The following is a 25,568-nucleotide window of genomic DNA, read 5'->3' on the forward strand; positions in this document are numbered from 1 at the left end:
AGGAGACCCCAGGCTGCAAAATAATAATAACAATAATGTTAGCAGCACTGATTGAGCGTTTGTAAGACACTGAGCTAAGCATGTTTCTGCGTTACCTTATTGACTCCTTGAAACCACTGGGGCTGTTTCCTACTGTTATTCCCATTTGACAGGTGAGGAAACTGAGGCCCCGAGAGGCGAGCTGCCTTGTCCAAGATCATGAAGCTAGAAAGTGGCCAAACAGGGCTTTAACCCACAGCCTAGCTCTCAACTGCCACACCGCGTTCCTTGAGGCCACAGCCTTTGATCCGTTAGGGGTCAGTGATCTCTTCTGAAATGGGGGGATGTGGCTCACATGCCCACTTCACCATTGTCTTGAGGTTCAGTGACGTCATGCCTTTAGCACAGGCATACCGTGGGTGCTCATTTAAGTACGAGCACTAGCATTACTTGATTACCTTGTAACGCCTGTTGCCTGTTCAGTTCAAGCCTGGTGGCCGTCTCCCTTGTTGCCCCCACCCCAATTGCACCTTCATACCTCAATTTTCAAGGCGAATGGTAACAAAGTGCTTCCAGGTAGAAGCCAAATTAATTTCATGTAATTATCCCTGATAAAATTAAATATCACTTGCAATTAGTCTCGGGCAATTTCTCTACCAAGAGGCGGCAAGGCAGTGGGGTGAGAACAGATGGAGTTGGTGCCCGCTGGGCTGGGTGCTGGGTGTGTTGGCTGCCGGGGGTGCACTCTCTCTGAATGTCCCATCACCGGGACTTAAAGCTGCCATAGCGATTCCTCCCGAGACAGAGTGCTTGGGCAGAAAGACACCCACGGCCCCTTTCCTCTCTCCTTATTGTATATCCGAGGAGCCTCAGCAAATAGGACTTGGCTTGGTTTTTCCAGCAGGTGACCCAGTCTGTATCTTGTCTCTTGTTAGCAATGTATCTAATCTCTCCAGTGGATCTCAATAGTCGACCTCCAGGAATGGAATCCAAGGTTTAGTTTTTTCCTCCCCAGGGTTCAAATCCCAACAACTTCTCCTTCCTAGCTGTGGGACCTTGGGCAAGTCATCTCCCCTTTGTGAGCCTCAGTTTTCCTCATCTGTAAAATGGGTGTAATTTTGACAGTTCAACAAGCTACTGCTGGGATCGGCAAACTTTCCATGTGAAGGGTCAGATAGTAAATATTTTGGACTTGGTGGGCCATAAGTTCTTTGTCACACCGACCCAGCTCTGCCCTTGTAGGGCAAGAGTGGCTACAGACAACATACAAACAAATGAGTGTAGCTGTGTTCCAATAAAACTTGGTGGACGCTGAAATTTGGATTTCATGTAATTCTCATTTGACATGAGATATTCTTCTTTTGATTTTTTTTCAGTCATTTCAAAATATAAAAAAAATTCTTAGCTCATGGGTTTCAAAAATATACAGATGGTGGGCTAGATTTGGCTGGTGGGACATAGTTTGCTGACCTCCGAGTTAATGCCTAGAAAGTGCTTAGCACAGTGCTAGGCAGAGAAACTGCTCAATAAATACTAGCAACTATTACACCCAAACTACTGTACCATTTTGGTGTACACTTAAGCGTAAGCTAGAAACAGGTTTGCACTGTGAAGTTCGGATGATGGTGATAGTCATCTTTTCTTATTGTTTACACAGTGCCTTCACTTTGTTGTGTTCTTTGACCAAGGCAGGACCTATTATTCTCATTGCAGTGAGATCAAGGCCCAGAGAGGGAAAGTGCCTTGTCCAAGGTCACACAGCTGGGAAAAGGCAGAGGCGGGACCTGGGCTCATGTGGGTCTCTGCCTGGCCCAGGGCCCTGCCTGGGAGGGTCACAGGGTCCCCTCTGGCAACTTATGTGTCGGAAAGCACACTGGCCTGGCAGCTGGAGTCCTTCCTTACCCAAGCCTCAGTTCCTCCACCTGGAGATAGCCGCCCTCTAGATCCCAGTCTGTCTACCAGAGTCTCCGACTCTGGGTGCCGACTGGGTGGTGAGTATATAGACTGGCTTCCCATCTTCCTTTCTGTGGTTCTAGAATCCACCCAACTGATGTCTGCACCTGACCTGTGGCTAAGGACTATGGGACCCATCTCCTGCCCTGGCTGGACGGGACCTGGGAGAGGACCTCTTGTAAGATGAGGCTAGGATTGCTGCTCCCTGGGTCAGGGTTAGTGAGGAGTACGTGAAATCTCACGTGGTTCATGCTGAATGGTCCGGATGCTCCTTGTTGAGATCTGATTGTGATCATTACTTAGCGACCGCATGACCATGGGCCGGACCACCCGGCTCTACGAATCCCCCTTTACTCATTATCTAGAAAACGAGGATAATAACACATAGATTTTTAGATTGACATGAGAATAAAGGAAGGTACTAGTGAAAACCGAGGCCTGGGGCCGGGCACATAGCAAGTGATCAATTAATTGACATAGCTGTTATTATCATCTCTCATCTTAGTTCTCAGTCACTGTGTTTCCCGAGCTCTTTTCTGAGGATTCTGAACTCCCACCACCCAGAGCTTTAATGGGGAAGCATGAGGAGGAGAACAGAAGGTAGGAGACCTGAGTTTTAGTCCTGGCCTTGGCTTGACCTACTGTGCAACCTCGGGCAAGTCACTTTACTTAACTGGGTCCCAGTTTCTTCCTGTCTGCGATTAGACTAGGTCAGACTTGCAGGGTCAATGTCAAGTGCTAATCTGGATTGATTAGTTCTGGCCGGCTGGAGCATTGTGTTGAGAAAGACTCTGAGGCTATGTCTGGGGTCTGAGGGAAGGAATGCTGTGGTTGATTAGTAATGTCTGCCATGGGTTCAAGAGGACAGGCGTTTTGGTGGGAGTCCCAGGTGGTTAATAAATCTTGCAGCTTCTTCCAGCCCAAATTCTACCTCAATCTATAGAACCTTCCTACGTGAAAACGAAGGGCTTGCCTTTTGTAAGAAAACTAGTTGTGGTGGTGGCTGCTGACATGGATTGAGACAGACTTTGTAGATCATAAAACTAGACCTGTAAACCTGTTGCTGTCGAGTCGATTCTGGCTCGTAGTGACCTTATAGGACAGAGTAGAACTGCCCCATATGATCTCTAAGGCTGTAAATTTTTACGGAAGCAGACTGCTACATCTTTCTCCTGCAGAGCAACTGGTGGGTTCGAACTGCTGACCTTTTGGTTAGCAGCCAAGAGCTTTAACCACCGTGCCACCAGGGCTCCTAGAACTAGACCAGCACTGTCCACTAGAACTTTCTGTGACGATGGAAATATCCTGTACCTGCGCTGTCCAATACAGTATCCACTAGCCACACGCGGCTGTTGAACACCGGTTTTTTAATTTTACTGCATTTTAATTCATTTAAATTTAAGAAGCCACATGTAGCTAGTGGCTACTGTAGTAGACAACAGAATTGTAGACTCATAGAGCTCCTGAGCTTGGAGAGGCCCCAAGGTCATCAACTTATTGAACCCCAAGCCATGACTGGGGCATTGGGTGAAAGCATGTTTCTCAGTGACAGTCTGGAGGCTGTGTTCTCTGTGGCTTTGCTCCCAGGCAGCTGGAAACCACCTCTGCAGGAGTTCTGCTCAGGTGGGTGAGCTCTGCACAGGAGGGTGAATGCCATTCCGTTCTGTATCACACGCCTCCCCAGAGGCCTGCTTACCAGGGCTCAGATGCTGCAGGTGGGCAAGGCCTGGCCTGCATCAGACCCCTACCCCCTCAGATGACATGAGTGCCAGGCCCCCATCACCCTGCAGCACCCTGGAAAATGGGCAGGTGTTTGCAGACGCAGAGTGGGCGGCCAAGAGGGAAGGCAGGGTGACGGGTGTTTGGGAGAGTGGGAATCATTTGTTCTTTCCTTCCCTTCTCTTCTTTCCCTTCCTCCCACTTGCTCTCCCTCCTTCTCTTCCTGGCTTGGAGGAAAAGCAGAGGGGCCTTTGGAAGCTGCCTTGGCTTCACCCTCCCTTTACCACTCTCTGGCTCTGTGGCGTCAGGCAAATCACCCTATGACTCTGAACCAAGGTCAGAGAGAGGCAAGTCAGGGGCAGAACTGTGACCAGATGCAAGTAATCTGGCCTGCCTACATAGTACAGTACTTGGTGCCCTCCTCATTCAGGAGGCTTGGCCATGGAGTTTGTAGTACGCTGTCACCAAGGGGTGGCCACACCACTCCAGCCAGCTGTCCCTCTTCCTGGACCACTATTGTTGTCCCTTCTCCCTTTGCCCTTTGAAAGGCTGTTGCAGTGCCTCCTTCTGTAGGTAATCATGATGACTTGGTACAGCAGTAGCTACAGGCAGCATTTAGCTTCTTTGACCTTCTTTGGAAGGAAAGAAAAAAGGGAGATGGTGATGGACTGTTGGACGGTAATTCAACCCATTCCTGTGCCTGGTGTTGACTTAAAACTCACCTAGTGGTTACCCCAGTGGGCCCAGACTCGGGTCAGTTGGGAGGAGGGTGGGCTAGGTGAGGGTGTCAGATGGGAGAGGGGCCCTCCCTGGTCATCATCCCTGAACAGGAAGAAATTACAGACATTTGTCACCAATAAAGTGCTGGCAGCTGAAACAGTTCATGCCAGGGTCCTCCCCCACAAGTATTTTTTTTCCCCCTGAGTTGGCTTCCATGAAAGTCACCTGCATTTTGGGGTTTCTTCATACATTGGTAGGGGCTAAAATAAACAGGGAGAATTCTACCTCCAGACTTTGAAGGGTGTCTGTTGGCTGGGTTGGGGCCCTGAGGGGGTGAGTGGATAAAATTCACTGTGGGGGTGTGTGCCCTCTCTCAGTAAATTTTGGGGGTGGGGCAGTGGGCAGCCCCCCAGTGAAAAGACTTCTATCAGTGGCACTGGGAAGCCTTGCAGAGTTACTGCTCGGGTCTCTCTGGAGGCCCAGATGATGGGGTTTGAGTCTTCCTCATTTTAGCTGTTCTTTGGGGTTTTGTTCCTGCCTTTAGGAATTCATGCAGTCAGCACATAGTGGTTGAGAGTCTACTTTGTGCCTGGTGCCAGGGCCACAGTAGTGAACAGGAGAGACAAGGCCCCTGACTTGATGAAACTCACATTCTAGGGGCCATGGCAGAGAGCAGGACAATTACAAGAAGTCAGGGTTAGCACTGGGTATTACAAGAGCATGCGGGATACTGGAGTCCACAGAGGGGCTTGGAGAGACCTCCCTGAGGAAGGAGGATTATAAGAGTTAGCCAGGTAAAGGGAGAAGGGACAATAGTGGTCCAGGAAAAGGTACAGCTGGCAGGAATGGAGTCACCATCCCTTGGTGACAGTGTACTGCAAACTCCATGGGCAAGCCTTCTGAATGAGGAGGGGACCAAGCAAGCCTTCTGAATGAGGAGGGATCAGTTACTGTCTTGGGCAGGCAGGCCAGAATCCTTGCATCTGGTCATAGTTCTGCCCCTTACTCGCTTCTCTTTGACCTCGGTTTCCCCAGTGTATAGCACCCACCAGCCCAGTCTTCCCAGGGTCCACTTATGCCTTCCTCAGAGGCCCACAGGGACAAGGCACTGTGACCTCTGCCCCGGGAGAAGAGGTGCTGAGTCTTAATCTCACTTCTCCATACCAGAGACGCAGGTCAAATCCAGAAAAGCCTTCTGAGAGGTGGAGTGTTAGTGTTGCAAAAAATGTGTTGCATCTGGGGAAAATTTGGCAGAAGGTGAGGCCAAGGTCAACTTAGTCACTTATCCCCCATGCCCATGCCTGACTGGCCACATCCTGCCTTCCCAGGTCAATGCCGGAGACGCATTGCGGGCGTTGCAGGCCCAGTGAGAGCACCGAGAGCTGAGCCGAGCTGTGTCACTCAGTCTCCTCTCCCACCCCTAAAGCAAAGCAGTTCCCATCAGTCCACAGGATAACCTGGGGTGGGGAACACCTGCTCAATGGCCTCTTCAGGTTATGGAGTTTTGGTTCTGGCAGCTGGGACTCGTGCCTTTACAAAGTGGAGGTGAGCCCAGATGGGACAAGCGACGCCCCTGAGGTCACACAGCCAGCTCTTGGTTTCCTGGGGCGGGAGACAAGAATGAAGCCTGCAAGGAGAGCAAGTTGGAGGTTATTTGTTCCAGGAGTTCAGGCACCTCTCCCCAGAAAGCCGCAGGTGGGGCCTATTCGAACCCTGGGGAGGTGGGAGCTGAGGACAGGTGTGCCAGGCTCAGGGCATGCCGGGAGCTTTGTTCCAGTTGTTTCGATGGGATTGACCAGCTAGTAACTTCCAAGCTCAAACCAGTTTCTACTGCTGCACCCGACTCTCTCTCCAAGGACTGGCAGAAGATACAGGCTCAGGACTCACACAGACATGGGTTCAAATCCCAGCTCTGCCACTTTCTAGCTGGTGACCTTGGGCCTCCTAGGGCTGTCAAGAGGATAAACGAGGTCAGCCTGCGAGAGAATCCTGGGTCAGGCCCTGGGTCGATGCTTCCCTCCACTGTCTGCTTGGACCCCGCCTCCTAGCCTTCACCGTCCACTTTGTCCATTACCTTGTCCTTCTGTGAGTGAAGGCCGAACTGCTGTTGGCTTGTTCAGGCCACAAAGGAGTGACCCACTGGAAGTCTCCAGGCTCTGCCACCTAGCTCCTCGCCTCTGCCTTGGAGAACCCATTTTTCTCCCCTTTCATTGAGTTTGTGGACACCTTCTGGAATATATATATATATTTTACAACAACCTCTCCCCCAATGTTTTCATGTTTTATTGATTTTTAGTAAGAAGGCAGGGAGGTTTCCACAGTAGCCTGAGATGGAAGACCAGCCCACTGTGAATAAGGACGTTTCTGGTTTCTTAAGGGTCATCGTGCAAGTCTTCACAGATTAGTGATGTTTGTTTACACATACAAACACACTGCTAGGAGCATATGTTGAGCACCTACTGCGTGCCTGGTGGGGCATTTACCACTTTCTGCTTGTGTGGACTTGGATAGCACCTCATGGCAAACATTTCCTGTAAGCGCTCAATAGTGAATTTTAGGCTTTGTGGATTTTGTGGTCTCTGTTTCAACAACTCAGCTCTGCCATTGTAGCACGAAAGCAGCCATAGACAAAACGTAAACAAATGAGCGTGGCTGTGTTTCAATAAAACTTTATTTACAAAAACAGGAGGTAGGCCAGATTTGGCCCATGGGCCATAATTTGCCAACCCTGGCAAGTTCTTCAGAGTCCCTGGGTGGTGCGAATGGTTAACACTTTTGGCTGCTAACCAAGAGGTTGGAGGTTCGAGTCCACCCACAGGCACCTTGGAAGAGGCCTGGAGATCTACTTCTAAAAAATCAGCCACTGAAAGCCCTATGGAGCACAGTTCTACTCTGCCAAACACGGGGTCTCCATGAGTTTGAATCAACTGGTACTGGTGGCAGGTTCTTCATCTGTGAAATGGGGCTGCCTTCCAGGGTTATGGTAAGGAATTAATGGATTCAAAAGAATGAACATGTGATAGGTGTTAACTATCATTATCATCTGTTCTTATTAATATTGGAGTCCCTGGGTAGTGCAAACAATTAACATGCTCGGCTGCTAGCCGGGAGGTTGACGGTTCTAGTCCACCTACAGGCGCACTGGAAGAAAAGCCTGGTGATCTGCTTCCAAAAAATCAGCCATTGAAAACCCTATGGAGCACAGTTCTACTCTGATACACATGGGGTTGCCATGAGTTAGAACTGACTTGATGGCAACTGTTTTATTATTATTATTAATAATATTGTCATATTTCATTCTCCCAGCAGCCCAGCCCAGGAGGCATATGGTCCCATTTCACTCTGAGAGCTGTGGTCTAACAGAACCGGTGCAGAGAGGTTAAGTGACTTGCCCTCACCCCCTCTGCTCACTATTGGATGCCCTGGCATGTGTCACTGCCCCCTTTCAGTCTTCAGTTTGCCCACCTATAACCTCACAGAAGACTCAATGTAAATGCATAGGGCGTGATGACCATGTCCATTGGGTGGGGGTTGAGGTGGTGGCTCAGAAAGCTTTGCAGGGGTCGCCGGCTGAGACAGGCAGGGCTGGGATTAGGACCCGAGCCTGTGCCTCCATGCCCCTGAGTGCAGGTCTCTTGCGGACTTGAGTTATAGGCATCAGACTCAGAAGGCACCTGGGGTACCTGGCCGACCCACAGCCGCCTACTGGAGCCATGTGTCCGGGATGAATGGCCGGTTCTGTTAGACCACAGCTCTCAGAGTGCCGTTCCCTTGGGGATGGAGCTTTAACTGACCCCCACTCCCCAACTACATGCTTGAAGCTGGAGAATATAGGGACCTTGTCCCGAATAAGGGAGCGTGTTTCTAAGTCAGGTGTCCTACGCTAATGGATGATGTACAAACGTCTTGTTAGTTTTGACAGATTGCTGATGCCATGTCTGACTGTGCCCCTCCCCTGCTCAAAAGCCTTCCTTGGTTCCCCATTGCTGTCGGTAACAAGACCAGACTCCTTCCTGGGGCCTCCAGGGTCCTCTATCACTGACCACGTGCAAACTTTGTAGCTTCCTCTCCATCTCCGCCACCCCCCACGCCCCCGCCAGGCCCCAGAGCAGGGCCCCACGGACTGGGCCTTTTATCATTCTTCCAAAACAGTCACACCAGGGCTTGGAGTGTTCCTCTCACTTTCTCTCCCTGCAAAGCTTTATAGCAAAAGCATACCTGCTGCTCTCAAGTCAATTCCGACTCATGGCAACACCATGTGTACAGAGTAGAACTGCTTCATAGAGTTTTCAAGACTGGGACCTTTCAGAAACAGATTGCCTGGCTTTTCTTCTGAGGCACTTCTGGGTGAGCTTAAACTGGGGACCTGTCAGTTAGTAGTTGAGTACTTAACCATTTGCACCACCCAGGGACCTTACAAAGCTGTGTACTCATCCTTAGCTCCCTTGAGCACCCCCTCTCTGTGAAGTCTTTCCAGAACCTTCTACCCCAGAGTCTCATAGCACAGAGCAGCCTTGAACTCTGGCAGGACTGCTCTCTGCTTTCACAGTTACCTGTTTACCAGACCATTTCTCCCCCAGGCCTGGGTTGAGGGCAGTGCTCTGAGCCCAGTGCCCAGCACATGGCAGGGGACACACATTTGGTTGTGATGTGTTAGCCCATGGCCCTGCTGTTACTATCATCACAAGGATCCCCCTCCTCGAGGCGGCAACAGGCCCAGGGTCTGGGGAGGTGAGTATAGTAACAGGATATTGAGGATCAGCTAGGTACCAGGCACTTACTCTCCCTCTTAGTAAGGCTGGAATAACTGAACCCATTTTACAGATGAAGAGTTGGGGAGACTCGGTCAGACCTGACCCAGGGTCATACAGGATTTGAACTCAGGTCTCTGTCTCCAACATGCACAACTATCCCACAACCGACCCTCACACAGACCCCGTCTCTGGGGACGGATCAGCACTATGGAGACCTTATGTGATCAAGCAGGCTGCTTGCCATCCCTGCTGCCCCAGCCCCCTTCAGCCCAGAAGCGTCACAGAGCTCCTGGCAGATGCCCCCAATACTTCCACCCAAAGCGTCTGGGTTTTGAAATTTTGTTTTTTAAAATTTAGGTTTATCACTTGCATTACCTTCTTAGGGCCACTGTGACAAAGTACCACACAATGGGTGGCTTTTAAGAACAGAAACTTCTTGTCTCATAGTTCTGGAGGCTAGGAGTCCACATACAGTGTGCTGAGAGGGCCATACTCTGTCTGAAGATTCTAGGGGAAGATCCTTTCTTGTCTGTCCCAGACGTTCTTGGCTTGCAGCTGCTGCATCACATGGCCGTCTTCCCTCTGTGTCTGTGTGTCTTCTCCTTTTTTATAGGACGCCACCCAGATTGGATTAGGACCCATCCTTTGCTGGTTTAACCTCATGTTGACTTAACTGATTACATCTTCAAAGACCCTGTTTCCAAACAGGCTCACACTCACAGGTGAAGGGGGTTAGGATTTCAGCATATCTTTTTAGGATTCAGTTGATAACATCCTTGAATCCAGTCTTTCCTCTAATTAAGCTGAAAGCAATGAGTTTCTAATTCTGCATAAACGTGTGTGCATATATGTGTTATTTTATAAAAATAATTATGAGTTCAACAGCTTCCTGCACGACAGGCAGAATGCTGGGAGCTCAGGGAGGTATGGATCTCATTGTTAGGTTGTACCTCATTTACAAGGAACCCTGGTGGTGCAATGGTTGAGAGCACTCAGCTGCTATCCCAAAGGTTGGCAGTTCGAACCCACCAGCTGCTCCACGGGAGAAAGACCTGGTGATCTGCTCTCATAAAAATTGCAGCCTAGAAAACCCAATGGAGCAGTTCTATTCTCTTACATGGGGTCGCCATGAGTCAGAATTGATGCACCTAACAACCTAGTATAGAGGTGAGGATGCTGGGGCACAGAGAGGTGTGGTGTCTTGCCTAGGGCCACCCAACATTGGGTCTAACACCATGGTGACGAATTATGGGCGAGAAGGCAAGAAAACTGAGAGTGGGAAGGGCCGTATCCAAGACAGAGCTGGAGAGAATCTCAAATATAATGATAATATAACAAGACTAATAAATCAGTTGTGGTTGAGTCAGTTCCGACTCATGGCGACCCTGTGTGTGTCAGAGAAGAACTGTGCTTCGTAGGACTTTCAAAGGCTGATTTTTTGGAAGTAGGTGCACCAGGGACTCCTGATAAGACTAATATTGTTATTGGGTGCCATTGAGTTGATTTTCGACCCATAGCGACCCCATGTAACAGAGTAGAACTGCCCCATAGGGTTTTCTTGGCTACTATCTTAATGGAAGCAGATCGCCAGGTCTTTTTCCCATGGAGCTGCTAGGTGGATTCAAATGCCAATCTTTTGGTTAGCAGCTGAGTGCTTAACTGTTGTGCTACCAGGGTTCCTGCAGTAAGACTCACAGAAGCTACTATTTATTGGGTATGTCCTCGTGGCCGGCACTGCGCTAAGTGCTCTGCATGTACTATCTCATGGGTCCTCCCAGCAGCCGCATGAGAATGACGCCATTCCCATTCCCATTTCATGGATGAGCACACTGAGGCTTAGGGGTTCAGTGACTTCCCCAGAGCTGAGGCTGACACTGGCACTGCAGACCCTAGTGCAGTGCTCTTCCTGCTGTGACCACAGCCCCCTTGCTGCCCCCACTGTGGATACTGCCAGAAGGAGGGTGCAGGCTGAGGGGCCGACCCCTAGCCTCTGTGACCTGTCATGTCTCAGCAGCACCCAGGCCAGGAGTGGCCCGGGAGGCATGCAGGGCTGCATCTGTCACAGGTCACTGGCCACATGGCTGGAGGTGCCAGGACAAGGAACCAATCAGAGCTGATCAGGCTGGGGGCACAGAGCCCACCTCATCCTTGGTGGCAGACGGGTCCTTTGGGGCTGGAAGGTCCCCAGAATCCAGGCCTCCATCCCCCAGTCCCACCCTAGCTCCCTCCACAGGCCTCTGCCAACGATGCCCTTGCTGCTTCTCCCCACTGGAGCCCACAGCCAGTTCTCAATCTAAATGACAGCTCCTCTCAGCCAAGTCAGCTCACATTAATTTCTGAAGGCTTCCATGGGCCGCAGAGCCTCTCACCAGCCTGAGCCACAGCAGCGGCCAGGGCCAGCCCTTTTTCATCCCCGGCTTAGCCCTCGTGGGACCTTGCCTGGCCCCCTGATTGTTAGTGTCGAGGCCGAAAGGGAATGCAGGTCCTCCTTTCTGCCAGGGGCCCCGTCTGTGCCATTGATGGGGCTGCTGTTGCATCTGAGCCTCTCAGGCGGTTGATGGAGAAAGCATTGAACAGGGCATGGGGGTTGTCTCAGCTGCTGTGTCCCCACTGTGAGCCTCAGGGTCCTTCTCTAAACAGTGAGCGTTTTGATCTCCAACAGAGACAGAGAGTGAGGGAGAGGTGGTGCCTTTGACTTTGCTGTGTGATTCCGATAAAACCACTTTGGCATCAGACAGACCTAGAAGTGACCCTGCCTCTGCTGCTGGGCAGCTGTGTGACGCTCCCTCCCACAGCCTCAGTTTCCTCCCCTGTAAAATGGGCTCAAGGGTCGGGCCCTCTCTCCCTGGGTGTTGGAGTGATCTGATGAGCTCGGCTGAGGCCTGGCCCATGGGGAACCTGTGGTCAATGTCCGCTTTTACATCCTTGGACTTGATGGACTTAGAGGTATACATGGTCAGCTTTTTCTTTTCCTGATGACACCAAGTGCTAGAGGTTGGCGGTGGTGGGATGGCAGAGAAGGGGCAGCAGTCTCGGGCAGAGTGGCTACTCTCCTGGTTTGCCTTGTTCTGCGGTGTCCCTCTGAGATCCCAGGTGCAGTGTCACCGAGGCTGCCCACCACCATCCCCAGTTCCTGATCAATAGAGGGTGTGGGGTGGTTCCTTGGGCTCCTTGCTTAGTTGGGGTGTCTCCTGCCCCAGCCTCCTGCCTGCATGGAATGTAAAATTTGATTGCCCCAAATGGATAGAGGGGACCTGGGGGTGGTGAGATTGTATGTCCACCCACCACTGCCATTTTAGAGAGAAGCAAGTAGGCCCAGAGAGGGTGAGTGACTTGCCCAAGGCCACACAGCAAGGGGAGCTGGGATGAGAATGCGAGTTATTCCTTAAAACACTGAACAAACACTTATCAGGTTCCTGTTGTGTGCCAGGGGTATGGAGCCGCACAGGAAGGGTTGCCCTCCGGGCCTCCAGGCTGGGCCTCTCCGACCTTCACTGGAGGGATTGTTACCCTCTCTACAGATGGGGAAACTGAAGCTCGGCAGGTTGACCTGCCCAAGGTCATGGGGCTGAGGAGAGGCAGAGTTGTGATCAAACTGAGTTGGGATTTGAATCCAGGTCTCTGAGCCCAGAGTCGGGGCTCACCTCAAGGTGCTGGGGTGAGGGGAGGGTTTGGGTTTGCTGTTTTATTGCTTGTTTGGCGGTGGTGGACATCTTTTCTGCCACTTGGTATCTATCTTAGTTTTGCTGTTCCCCACCCTTGAGCCCAGAATTTGTGAGTCCCCCAGGCCCACCTACCTCCCTGTTGGAGGGGTCACAGCTGAGGGGTTGAATATGGACAGGGAGCCAAGATGGGGTCCTCTTTGGGGCTGTGCGGCCATGCAGGAGGATTCCCGTTGGATTCTGGTGCATCTCTGGGGGCCAACTCTGCTGGGGTCAGGCCCCCAAATCCCTGGTGGTGGGTTTTTGGAGACAGGCCTTAGTGCTGCATTCAAAAGCCTGCCCCCGTGCCCACCCTGGTCCCGTGTGGACAAAAGCCTTGTGACTTTGCTTATGGGATGCTTACTCCTGCAACTTCCGTCTGCTCTGAGAGCTGGCAGCATCCCCTGAGCACCTACTGTCTACCAGGCACCATATAACCCGCTATAACTTGTCGAGGAGCTGGGTGCTCTTCTTGTCTCCATTCATGGAGATGGAAGCTGAGGCTCAGAGAGGGAAAGCAACTTGCCCAAGGTCACCCAGCTGGGAAAAATATCAGGGGCTGAGAGTCAGACGTTGGTCCAGCCGACTCCAGAGTCTCGCCATGGTGTTTTCCATCCTTGGTGGCCTGTTTGCAAGGGGCTCTGAACTGAAGACTCCCCTTCTGAGCTAGTGTCAGCTCTTCCCTGCAGCCAGCCAGCGGTAACTAGCGGCATCATTGTCACGATGGTGGCTGTGGTCAGGGGCACCATCTGTGGGCAGGGAGGAGGGTCTTACAGTGTAGGGGAGGGAAGTGGGCCAGGTCATGTGAGGCCAAGGACTTTATCCTGGGGTACTGGGGAGCTGTGAAAGGTTTAAGTGGGAGAGGGACCTACTCTGTTTAGTGCTGCAGGAAGCTCACCCAGCTGACAGGGGCACTCAGAGTAGGGGGGCTGGGGAGACTTCTCAGCCAAGCAGGATGGTAGGAGTCAGCAGGGGTGAGGAACAGAGGATGTTCTAGGCAGAAGAAATATCAGCAGCAAAGATGTGAAGCAGGTGGGGAAGGAAGATCAGAGCTGTGTTGGAGGTCTCTGGCTGGGGCTCACAGCACAGGAGCGGTTCTGAGAGATGAGGTCTCAGGCCCGAGGAGAAAGCAGGCCAGGTCATGGGAGACCAAGGACTTTATCCTGGGGACACTAGGGAGCCATGGAAGGTTTAAGTGGGAAGGGGGCTTGCTCCGGTTGGTGCTGCAGTAAGCTCACCCAGTTCACAGGGAAAATGACCTTCAGGGACCAGTGTGGAAGTAGAGAGAAAAGTGAGGTGGCTGATGCTGGTGGGAGACAGTGGTAGCCTGGGCCGGGGTGCGCATGGGGGTAGGAGAGAAGTGGGCAGACTTTGGAGGTGGCCTCTTCCCTCCTTAGGGATGCAGCATCGATGCCCAGGGGTAGCTTGGGTACCATGGCCAGGCCTTTTGGGGAACAGGAGCCATGAGGATCTGGGGGGACACAGGGACTCTGGGGCTGCAGGACAAGGGCACTGAGAGGAGGGTGACCAAGCCTCCCAGGCCCAGCGCAGCAGCTGAGTGGCAGCTGTCACAGAACTAGCATCTCCCGCTAGCAGGTCCAAATAAAGGAAAAACCAAAATACATTTCCCTTTGTCGGAAACCCGTGAGGGTGAGTCGGGCGAGTCATTCGCTATTGTGTTCTGGGGCCCACACTGCTCCTTACATAAGCTCCGAGTTAAAAATACGCGTGGAATTCTAATTTGCCTGCTTTGCCAGGGATCACACCCTGGCCCCACACCCCAGCCCCCTAGCCTTGGCGCAGGGCAGGCCTTTCGGCAGCCCCCGAGTACCCCTGCTCATCCCCTATGGAGACCAGAAACTGCCCCCACGTACCAGCTCTGGCTGCTTCCAAAACTCTGGGCTGTTAAATAATAGTAATAATCTTGCTGTTAGCAGCCATTGAGTCGGCCCCGAACTCGTGGCAACTCCATGCACAATGGAACAAAATGCTGCCCAGTCCTCCTGTACCATCCCATGATCAGTTGTGGAATGGACCTTTGTGATCCGTAGGGTTTTTATTGGCTGATTCCAGAAGTAGATCGCCAAGCCTTTCTTCCTAGTCTGTCTTAAGTCTGTGTAGCATCATAGAAACACACAAGCCTCCACTGACAGATGAGTGGTGGCTCTGCATGAGGTGTGTTGGCCGGGAATTGAACCTGGGGTCTCCTGCATGGAAGGGGAGAATTCTACCACTGAACCACCACTGCCCCTGCATAATAATCGTAAGAGCAGCTTATCTTTTGAGGGCTGATCGTGTGCTAAAGCCTTTACTCGTATAACACTCCTAGCAACCTGTGAGGTAGGTTCTCTTCTTGTCCCTGTTTTAGCAACCTGCCTAGGCAGGAAGTGAGAGAGGGACTGAGCACCCAGGCAGCCCTTGATCTGGGCACTAGCGGGAGCCCACCTGGACCCCGAAGTGCTCCTCCCCTATGTCCTTGGCCTTCCCCCTGGTAGGCAGCAGGACTAGGAAGGAGGTGGCTGGACCAGAAGCTCCCTGCCTGAGGGTGTGAGGTGGCTGGGAGGAATCGCCGAGGAGGCTGCACTTCGGCTGCCGAAGGGGGTGGCGACTGCTCCCACAGAGCCCATGACATCAGAGCTCAGTTCTGGAAAAATTGGAACCCAGTTCCGGAGATTTTCAGTATAGAGTAGGGTGGTGATGAGGACTGTTGGCTGAGTTACAACAAACAAACAACAAAAAAAACCCAGAAAACTTGACCTCTTCCATGGACAGCATCTGCAGAAGTGAAATAAAAAGTGGAATTTCCCCACGTAAACAGATGCACATATATTTTCCCTTCCCCTTCCACCTCAGTCGTGGGGCACACAGGGGTCGCTCAGGGTCCCGGCTGGAATTCCTCCTCACTCACTCCTGCAGGCTCATCAACAACACCGACGACAGAGGGCAGTAACCATAGCCTGCATTGCCCAGGAGCCTCACATATGGGAGGCTTCACGCTAAGCACTTTACATAGATCATTTCATTCAATCCTCCTAACAGCCTCCGTAATGGCCAGTCCTGTTACTCTTTCCATTTTCTAGAACTGAGTTTCTGAGAGCTGCAGGGATGTGGACTAAAGTCCCATGCTCCCTACACGGTAGCTGCATTGTTGAGGGGGCAGCTGCTAGCATTGTTGCAGGGGGCAGCGGTGATTTAGTGGTAGAATTCTCGCCTGGGTTTGATTCCTGACCAACGCACCTCATGCAAAGCCACCATCCATCAACGGAGCCTTGCGTGTTGCTATGACGCTGAACAGGTCAGTGGAGCTTCCAGACTAAGACTGGCTAGGAGAAAAGACCTGGTGATCTGCTTCTGGAAATCAGCCAGTGAAAACCCGTATGGGTCGTAATAGTCTGATCCACAACGGATCATGGGGATGGCGCAGGACCGGACAGTGTTTCATTCCATTGTGCACGGACCCACCATAATTCAGAGGGTCGGCTCATTGCCGAACCCTGTAAAAGAAGTAAAATGACATTTGTTATTCACACCATCACTTTCTGGGCATTGGCTTGTGGTTCTCTCTTTCCATAAATGGAATATATTATTCTCGTGGCGGATTGAGAAGCACAAAGGCAAAATCTGATGTGGGTTTCGTGATCCCAGTGGGGTAAGCACGTACCTTGATAGCATGATATTAAGCTGGCTGCAAAACGATGACAGAAGAGGGTGCTTGTTCAAAGAGGAGGTGGCAGGGTGGCGGGAAGGGGCTTGAAGGATCAGTGAGGATTTCTGCGTGAGAAGAAAAAGTAGGGAAGGGCCTCTGGGAGAAGGGACAGCAGGGCAGCCCGTGTGGGAGTGAACTGGTCTGTCCTGACCAATAGGGGTTGTCCTTCAAAGCTGCTGTGTGGCGCTTCCTTGCTGGGAGGCATGCCTGTCACATCCCATGACCCACAGACCCCTCACCTCGGCCCCTTGTGTGTCTGCATCGGGCAAGGCACACACGGGGTCCCTTTCGAGATGACTATGCCCCAGTCTCTGGGACTGATCCCCACATGCACAGCAGCAGCACAGCCCTTTCCGTCCTGAGGTCCCCCCAGGCTGCTCTGAGCTAGTCCCACCAGCCAGCAATTACCACTCCAGGGTAGACTGAAAGATGATAGAGATGCTGTCAACTTGACTCCAACTCATGGCAACCTGATGTGCAATAGAACAAAACATTGCTTGGTCATCCTCATGACTGCTGGCATGTTCGAGGCCATTGTTGCGGCTGCTGTGCCCATCCATCTCACCAAGGGTCTCCCTCACCCTCGTTGGCCCTCTATTTCTCCAAACACGATGTCCTCCTCCAGTGATCTATCCCTCCTGATGATGTGTCCAAAGCAAGTGAGTCAGAAAATGTTGTTGTGATCCATAAGGTTTTCCTTGGCTAATTTTCTGATGTAGATCACCAGGCCTTTCTTCCTAGTCTGCCTTAGTCTGGAAGCTGTGCTAAAACCTGTCCATGAGGAAATGGAGGTGCAGTAGATGGGCAGGGGGCGAGATGGGTAAGACGCTCACATATGAGGAATCCGGGACCTGACTTCCGGCTGACCAGTGCTGAAAGGAGAGGGCTGGGTCAAGAGCTGGTGACCTGGGTAGCTCCCTAATCCTCGGGCCCTCAGTGTTCCCATCTGTCAAATAGGGATGAGGGTCACTCACAGCAGTGCACAGGCCCCATACCCTGCCTGAGTGCCTGCTATGTGCAAAGGCAGCACTGAGCAGATCTGCCCCACCCCCATGCAGCAGCCGCAGTCTGATGGGGGAGACAGACACCTCACAAGCGGAAAAAATGACAACACTGCCCGGGTTCTGTGGTGTCTGCCAGTGCCGGGCGCTGAATCACTCCAGGGCCCCCTCACCCACCCTGCGAGCTCGGGAGGGGGGCTTATCACCCGGTCCTGGTGTGGGGGACTGTGGGCCTCTTCCTCGAGCTGGGCAGGCCCTGACTTGAGGCCAGCTTCCGTGGGACTGATTTATCGGCAGCGACTCCGCAGCCTGAGGGAACCGCGGTCCCAGGGCGTGTTGGGTCCCCCCAGCTGGAATGAATCCGGCGGGAGGAGGATGAGTTTGGTCATGCTTGGGTTGTCAAGAACCAGAGAATAATATTCTTTTTGAAAAATCTTCCCTGTGGATACCAGCCAGTCTGTCTCTCTTGCTTGTCAGAGGCAGAGAGGCTGGGGAGCCCTGCGTTTGTGGTCTGTGATGGGGGGCCAACCCCTCACCCTCTTTGAGCCCCAGGTTCCCCCTCAAAAGTGGGAAGAGGGTCACCCAGATGCTGGGTTTGTGGGGGGTGATGAGATCAGATAATACATGGAAATGTTCAGCTGTGTGCCTGGTACGCCTTCATGACATCCACCCCAAAGAAGAGTTTATCAGTTGTCTGTAACTTGGGAATAAAAACATCTTTAGGGAATTTGGCCACTTGGGTCTGTCTGTAACCATCACATAGCAAACCCAGCTCCCAGGCAAATCCCCCAGTCCCTGTCCCAGCATTGCAGTTGCCATAGAGTCGATTTTAACTCATGGTGACCCCCTGTGTGTCAGAGTAGAACTGTGCTCCCTAGGTTTTTAGTGCCTGAATTTTCAGCAGTAGATCATCAGGCTTTTCTTCCGAGGCACCGCTGGGTGGACTGCAACCTCCAACCTTTCGATTAGCAGTGGAGCATTTAGCCGTTTGCACCACCCAGGGACACCTGTCCCAGCAATGTCGCTCACTTTCCTGCTGTTTGCAGCCACGGTGCAAGAAGACAGGTGTCAGGAGCTCAGACTTTAGGTCAAACCCTCCTGGGTCTCAGTCTTGTCTCTTTAGTTGTGTGACCTTTGGCAAGGGATCTCATACCCCTGAGCCTCTGTTTTCTCATCTGTAAAATGGGCACAAGTATTGTGGTATTGGCTCCTTGAGATAGTTCTTGTAAAGCAAAGTAAGAAACACCTTTTCCCAATTTCTCTCTGGCAAGTACTAAGGCCCTCCCACGCCAGTCTTGCAGTGCTTGGAATAAAATTCCTTTCGGGGAGATTAAGCAGTGGGATGTTGCTGGGAGTGAGACAAGCTTGGGCTCAAGAGCCACAGGTCAGTTTTTACTAGAATCCAGGGCCTGCTGTTTGCTTGGGGGCCCTGAATCTGATCCTTGGGCTTCCTGGGGGTACCTTCTCCCCAGGAAGCCCTGGATGCAGCATTGGCAGAGAAAGCTGGTATAGAATCCCAGCTCCACCACTTCTAGGTTTTGCTTTGAAACCTCAGTTTCCCCTTCCATAAAATGGGGCAAAGTCTCCAATTTCATGGGCAGAAGCACACCCACCTGATCAGTCCTTGGAAAGGGGGCTGCTTTACAATGGCCTTGGGGGCCTCCTGCAATTACCCCTACTTACCCTGGCCCCTCAGATACTAATGACAGTCTCAGCAGCCCTGCCTGGGGCTCCCTCTGTGTGCCAGACCATCGCGAGGTCCCAAGGGTGATGGCATTATCCCCATTTTACCAATGATTAAACTGAGGCTCAGAGAGGGCAAGTGGTGGACCCCCTGCTGCACAGTGCTGGGGCTAGGATTCAAGCTCCAGTGTGTGATTCCTGAGGAACAGTGCTATGACACTCTCTCCGGCCCTCACCATCAGCTCCACAGAGGGCGGGACCACGCCTGTCTTGTTTCCTGCCGGGTCCACAGGGCTAGCGCCACCCCGAACACATAGTTATTGTAGTTGGTAGCCGTTGAGTTGATTCCAACTCATGGGGACCCCATGTGTGCAGAGGAGAACTGCTCCATAGGGTTTTCAAGGCTGTGACCTATCGGAAGCAGATCACCAGGCCTTTCTTCCAAAGTGCCTCTGGGTATGTTTGAGCTGTCGACCTTTCAGCTAGTAGTCAGGCACATGGTAGGGCCTCAATAAAGGCTTGTTAAGTGAATGAATGAGAGAAGGTGCAAAGGAGGCAAACTTCCTCCCCAGCCTGGTTCCTCCTAGCATGCAGGTCCCAAAGCTAGGTGTCTCGGGCTCCAGGGTGGGGGCCCCAAGCTCAGTTAGTGGCTGCCTGGGCCCATCCCTCTGGGAGAATTTTCTCTGCAGGCTGTGGCTCAGCTCCTGGGGGAGGCCTTCCACTTAATCCCAGTGGGTGGGGCGGGCGGGTGGCTCCCGGCTGGGCCTGCACAAGGCACGCTGAGGAGGGCGGGTCGGTCATGGATTTCAGTATCTGGGTGTCTCCCTCAGCCGGAGCTGGGCCCCTCACCTTCAATTTCAGCTTTTCTGACTTCTGTGGAGTCAGATATTCACCGTCAGCCCATCTTCAAACCCTGCTCTGCCCCTTTCTGGCTGTGTGACCTTGGGAAAGGCACCTCTTCTCTCTGAGAGTCAGGCTCCAACAAAGAGGAATAATGGGAATAGAGAATACATAGTTGGTCTGAGAAAGGAACCAGTATACACTTGGCAGCAATGAATTAGAAGCGTTTCAAAATAACAGTTCTATTCCTTCCCTGTCTCAGAACTCCCAATTCTCACTACCAGCAGCTATGAGGAGTAAAGTCCTCCCCTTTGCCTTTGTTTAGCCCAGCCACTCTTCTAGTCTAATTCACACTAAAGTGTGAATGGTTGTCAGAGTCCCATCCCCTCAGGGGCATCTAACACAGACATCACTGTGAGCTGAGGTGTTCTTGGTGTTCTGTGACTGAGTGAGAAGAAAACTGAGAGGATTTTCATTGAGGGTATGAGGGAGGAATAAACTCCCCTCTACCCAATACCCAGAGTTCCTTCATGCAACAGCTGGAGATGGGCAAAGGGCACTGGTCTGGTTGGGGAGTCCAGACTCTGTGTTCACTGCCCTGAGCACTTCCCCCTCTGTCCTCATGAGGACAGCACTTTACAATTTACACAAACCCCCTCATACATATTAATGGCCTCATTGACCCTCATGAGGAAGCCTATGGGACTGGTGGACATTTGCATCCCTTTGTGAGGTTAGAACTCAAGTCTCTCGGCCCTCAGGTTGGAGCTGTGTGACCCCGGGAAAGTTTTTGTGCCTCTCTGGGCCTTGGGCTCCTCATCTATAAAATGAAGGACTGGACGTCTGGGCTCAGAGGGTAGGAGGGAGTGAAAGACAGATACCCTACAGTGCCCCTCCCTTCCTGCGCCCCCTCCCCTTGAAGCTGCCCTGATTGAGTCTTGGCCCCTGTCCGCCAAGGAGAGGTGGAGCCTGCTTGGGCCAGGAAGGGGCGGAAAGGGGAGTGTTGGGGAAGCACTCTCAGCCAAGGTTTGGGGTACTGCGGGGCCCCTGCCACCCTCCAACTGTGCTGAGCTGGGTACCTACAGGTGCTTTCTCCACCCTCCCTGCTCCTCTGAGGAGGGTGCTGCATATTTTTTACAGTGTGACTTGGGACAAGTCATTTCCCTTCTTTAGTCCCAGTTTTCTGAAAGTGGAGATGAGCATCTCTACCTCCTGGGGTTGGTGTGTGGTTTGGCACTGTTTGAGGATGTCCCCAGCACATAGCAGGCCCTCAGCAAATGTCTGTCAGGAGGGTGAAAGAGAACAAGCCTGCCCTCTACCACTTCACTGCGTCTAGCAAACTCCTACACATCCTTCAACACCCAGTTTAGATGCCCCTCCTTCCCCCACCTACTTGCGGTCTGGTTCATCTCTTCCACACTTGAAATGTCTCCCAGAACCCTGATCCATCAGAAATGGGCAGACCCTGAGTTTATCCTGCCCAACTCTCCTATCACCCAAGGTGGAAGTGGAGGCCCAGTAGGGGATCTTCCCTTAGTGGAAGCCTCTCAGCCAAGTCAGCGGCAGCAGCAGCGGAATTTGAACCAAGCATTTCTATAGCCCCTCAGACCATCTCTAGCCATGAAAAGTGGGCCTGGATACTGCCTCTGCCACTCCATACCGCCTCCCCCCCATTATTGCCCCTCTTAGCACTGAGCTTGCCACTAACGCCCTCTCTTCCTTCTTTCTTGGCAGCCCACGACCTCCCCGCGAACAAGGCCTTGGCGACACAGCCTGGCAGCCACTTGCAGTGCCTGTCTGTCCACTGCACAGACGATGTAGGCGATGCCAAGGCCCGCACCTCCGTGCCCACCTGGCGGTCCCTGCACTCCGACATCTCCAACAGATTCGGGACATTCGTGGCCGCCCTGACTTGAATCAGCAAGAAATACCCCTCCCCCACCAAGTCCTCCCCTCCTCTCCTCCTCTCTCCCCCACTCCCTCTCCCAGCCTGACCCCCAACCCCTTGTTCATTTGAAAGGGCCACTATTGCTGAGTGGATGATTTTTTTCCTAGGTTGGTACCTGCTTAGTGGCTAATGGACCGGAAAGGGTTAATTTAAAGGGGAAAAAAAAAAAAAAAAAACCTCAAAATTTTTTTTTAAAAAAGAAACTTGTCTGCCACAGTATGTTACCAGTGTTAACCCTTCTGCAGTTAGCAAACTTTTGCTTAAGCCTTTTTCCTGCTAGATAATTCCTCATGTTTCTGTATCTTGGCATACGTTTTTTTAGATGACCTCTTTCCTTGTTTTATTTTCATGCTGCTGTATGTCCAAGTATTGTTATTTCATAATAAGACAAGAGTTGCTTTCCTTTTTTATTCTCTTTGATTCTTCTGCTTTCCCCCCCACCCCCACTCGCCACGCTTTTTTTTTTTTTTCCTTTGTTCACTGCTTATTAAAATGGAAATCCTGGAGAATAGTAGTTCTGGAATATTGCCGGGTGAAAGTCAAATTGTCATCACAATATTATATATTGACACCCAACTGTCATCAGTCAGCCAGGAGCCAAACAATGAATGCCCCCCTTAGGTATTCTGCCTGGGACTTGGTTTTGTCTGTTCCCTAAAAAAATAGATACATTTTCGTTCCTCCAGACACGCGCACAGCCTTCGGTTCCATTCTTGCTTCTTCTGCTGGAAACGGTGCCTCTCCGGAGTGAGGTGACGACAAGGCCCTCTGGCTCTGTGGGACGGAGCTGGAATGTTCGGCAGTGGTATTTTCTCCTCTTTTCTGGGCCTCCGTGCAAATGCCTGGGCTCTGAATTTTCACACAATACCGAGCAGCCTTGGTCTGCACGGGGCATGGTGCCCGTCCAGCTTGGGGAGTCTCTGGGAGCTTCTGGCTCCCATCTCAAGCCCTGAAGTTGGGGGGAGGATGAATTCTTGGCCCTTGACCTTTCCTGACAGCTGTTACAGGCCAGGCGGCGCTGGGGAAGAAGGAGGTTCTGGGTGTATCTCCCCCACCTTTCTCATTCCACCCCAACCTGGGCAGTCCGCAGAGGCACCCGTCCCTGGGAGGAATGAAGCCTCAGCCAGCACTTTTCGAGGGGCTCTTCTCGCGAAGGATCCCCTGGGCTCAGCCTGCAAAGCCCCTGACCTCAGAACCTGGTTTATTTGTTTTGTAGAGGTTTGCAGACTCCTGAGGGATAGAGAAAGGAAAAAGGGAATAGAAGTAATGACTTGGCTTTCTGGGCCTTTTATTTTTCAAACCCTGGAATTCCCCCCCCCCTCCTCCTTTTGATTTAATCTCACCTTTTGCAAACCCGGAGCCGCGTCCCACACATCTCACGAAGGAATAACTTCTCCTTTGGAGCAGAGATGAGGGGGTGGCTGGGTGAGCAGGGCTGCGGGAGGAGGGCTCAGGGGCCTGGTCGAGGCCTGTTCCCAGCGTTAGCAGGGGCAGGCACCTTTGGGTGCAATTGATGTCTCCAAAAGGCTTTGATGGTTCATGGGGGCGGTCGGGGACCTGTAGATTCCAGGGTGGGTCAGACAAGAAGTGACTGATCTCATTTCAACCAAACCAATGACTCTGAGATTTTATTTAAATTTTTGTTACTGAATGCTCCATTCCAAGCCCCCCCTTTCTCCCCAGGCCCCCAAAGTTTGGGCTTCTCATACAATGCCCCAGTGTTGATTTCAAGGAACTTTTCAGCCGAAGGAGAAGAGCGTCCAGAAAAACCTCACTCTTTCCCCTTCTTCCGCCTCTTCTTTCCTTTGGCCAGCCCTTTGGGCTTGGGTCTGTGTTTGGACAGTCTGTAGTTCTTACCTGGACAGTCTGACCAGCGGCAGACCTCGGCCCACAGGTGGCATGGATTTCTCAGCAAGAAGGTGTGTGCTGATGTGGTTCCTGGCATTCTGCTACCCAATGAAAGAAAAGGGGAGGAAATTTACCCCGCCATTGACTGTGGGGGAATCGGCCATATTCTAGGGGAAATTCAACGCCCCTTCTGATTCCCCAATGTACAGCTGTTTGAGAGCATCACTGTTTTATTTTGGAAATGGTAACGATTTCTCCTTAATTGCTTAAGGCTGGGGAGCACGGTGTCCCGACTTCTGTCTTTCACTTGCCCAGCATTGAGTCCATCACCATTTGGCCATCATCAGCTCATGGTCCTAGCAACCTCGGAAACCCCTGACGTTTTCAATGTTCTCGCTCCCCACGACCCCAGAATGGAACAGCTTTAAAAATAGCCTTAAGCAAAAGGATGTTATTTCATAAAATTTGGTTTAATGGGAAGAATCAAAGCAAATTAAAAACACACCCAGCACACGAGACTCCAAACACTGGTAAGCGGTACTGCATAGCAAAGTCTTCTGGAAAGGAAATGAAAACGTTTATTGCACATGTAAAATATGAAAACTTAACTCTGCTGTGTGTTAAGCAATCCTGTAACCTTTTTTGACTCTTTAAAAAAAAAAAAAATTCATTTCTGAAATGCTTGGTTGGAAGACTGTGACAATAGCTCATGAAATTGAGTGTTATTTTTTTCTTTCTTTTTTTAAAAAAAAATATGTAAAGCGCAGTCTTCTGTATTCATGCATATTGTATATACCTGTATATGTTTTCCTGAGCAGCTAAATAACAATAAATATGACGTTAATGGTGACTGTGGTACTTTTGTGGGTGGGCCTTGCTTTATGTTTTTCTCCACTTTTTTCTTTTCTGTTGTTGTTGTTGGGTGCCATCGAGTCGATTCTGACTCATAGTGAACCCGTGTGACAGAGTAGAACTCCCCCATAGCGTTTCCTTGGCTGTTACCTTTATGGAAGCAGATCGCTGGGTGCGTTTGAACCATGAACCTTTTTGGTTAGCAGTAGAGCCCTTAATCGTTATACCACCGTGGCTCCCATGGGGAATGGGGGTGTAGGTCTGTAGTGTGTGTGTGTGTGTGTTTGTGTGCTCATGCATGTGTTCATGTTGTTTTAAGTCAGTTGATGTCAGGGTTTCTCAGCCTTGGCATCTTGAGCTGAATAATTCTTTGTTGTGGGGGCTGTCTTGTGCATTGTAGGATGTTTAGCAGCATCCTTTGCCTCTACCCACTAGATGCCAGCAGAACCCCTTCTCCCCTACCAGTCGTGATACCCAAAAATATCTCCAGATATTGCCCAATGTCCCCTGGGGGCAAGATCACCCTGGGCTGAGAACCCTGGTATCTGATTGGTGAAAGAGGGAGATGGTAAGGGAAGGCTGCCAGGTGACCGTGTTATGTGGTGGTTTTTCTTTTGCGTTATCAACATCCAATTCCAGATCTCAGCTTTACTAGGTGAGTTTGGTAACCTCCTGCAAGCCACGTAGTTTCTCGGCTCCTCCCTTTCCTCATCTGTGAAATGGGTCTAGCATGTGGGGTTGATATAGCAGGCAGTGTGTGTGGAGGGCTTCTTATGGGTAAGCTGTTAATATTGTCCTCGTCATCACTGGACCATGGTGGAGCTGACAGTGTTCTGGAGTTGGGCTGGCTGGGTTAAATCTTCC

General features: G+C 51.6%; 1 protein-coding gene across 1 annotated transcript in view; it reads left to right on the forward strand.

The window, feature by feature from the left end:
- The window catches only part of MN1 (MN1 proto-oncogene, transcriptional regulator), a 49,725-nt gene extending 27,753 nt beyond the window's left edge, over nt 1–21,972 (forward strand). The window contains exon 2 of the mRNA XM_004387620.1: nt 21,791–21,972. Coding sequence (XP_004387677.1) covers nt 21,791–21,972 — 182 coding nt within the window. The remainder of the gene's footprint in view (nt 1–21,790) is intronic.
- The last annotated feature ends 3,596 nt before the right edge of the window (nt 21,973–25,568 follow it).

The sequence above is a fragment of the Trichechus manatus genome, unplaced genomic scaffold (genome assembly GCF_000243295.1).
Source record: "Trichechus manatus latirostris isolate Lorelei unplaced genomic scaffold, TriManLat1.0 scaffold00190, whole genome shotgun sequence".
NCBI lineage: Eukaryota > Metazoa > Chordata > Mammalia > Sirenia > Trichechidae > Trichechus > Trichechus manatus.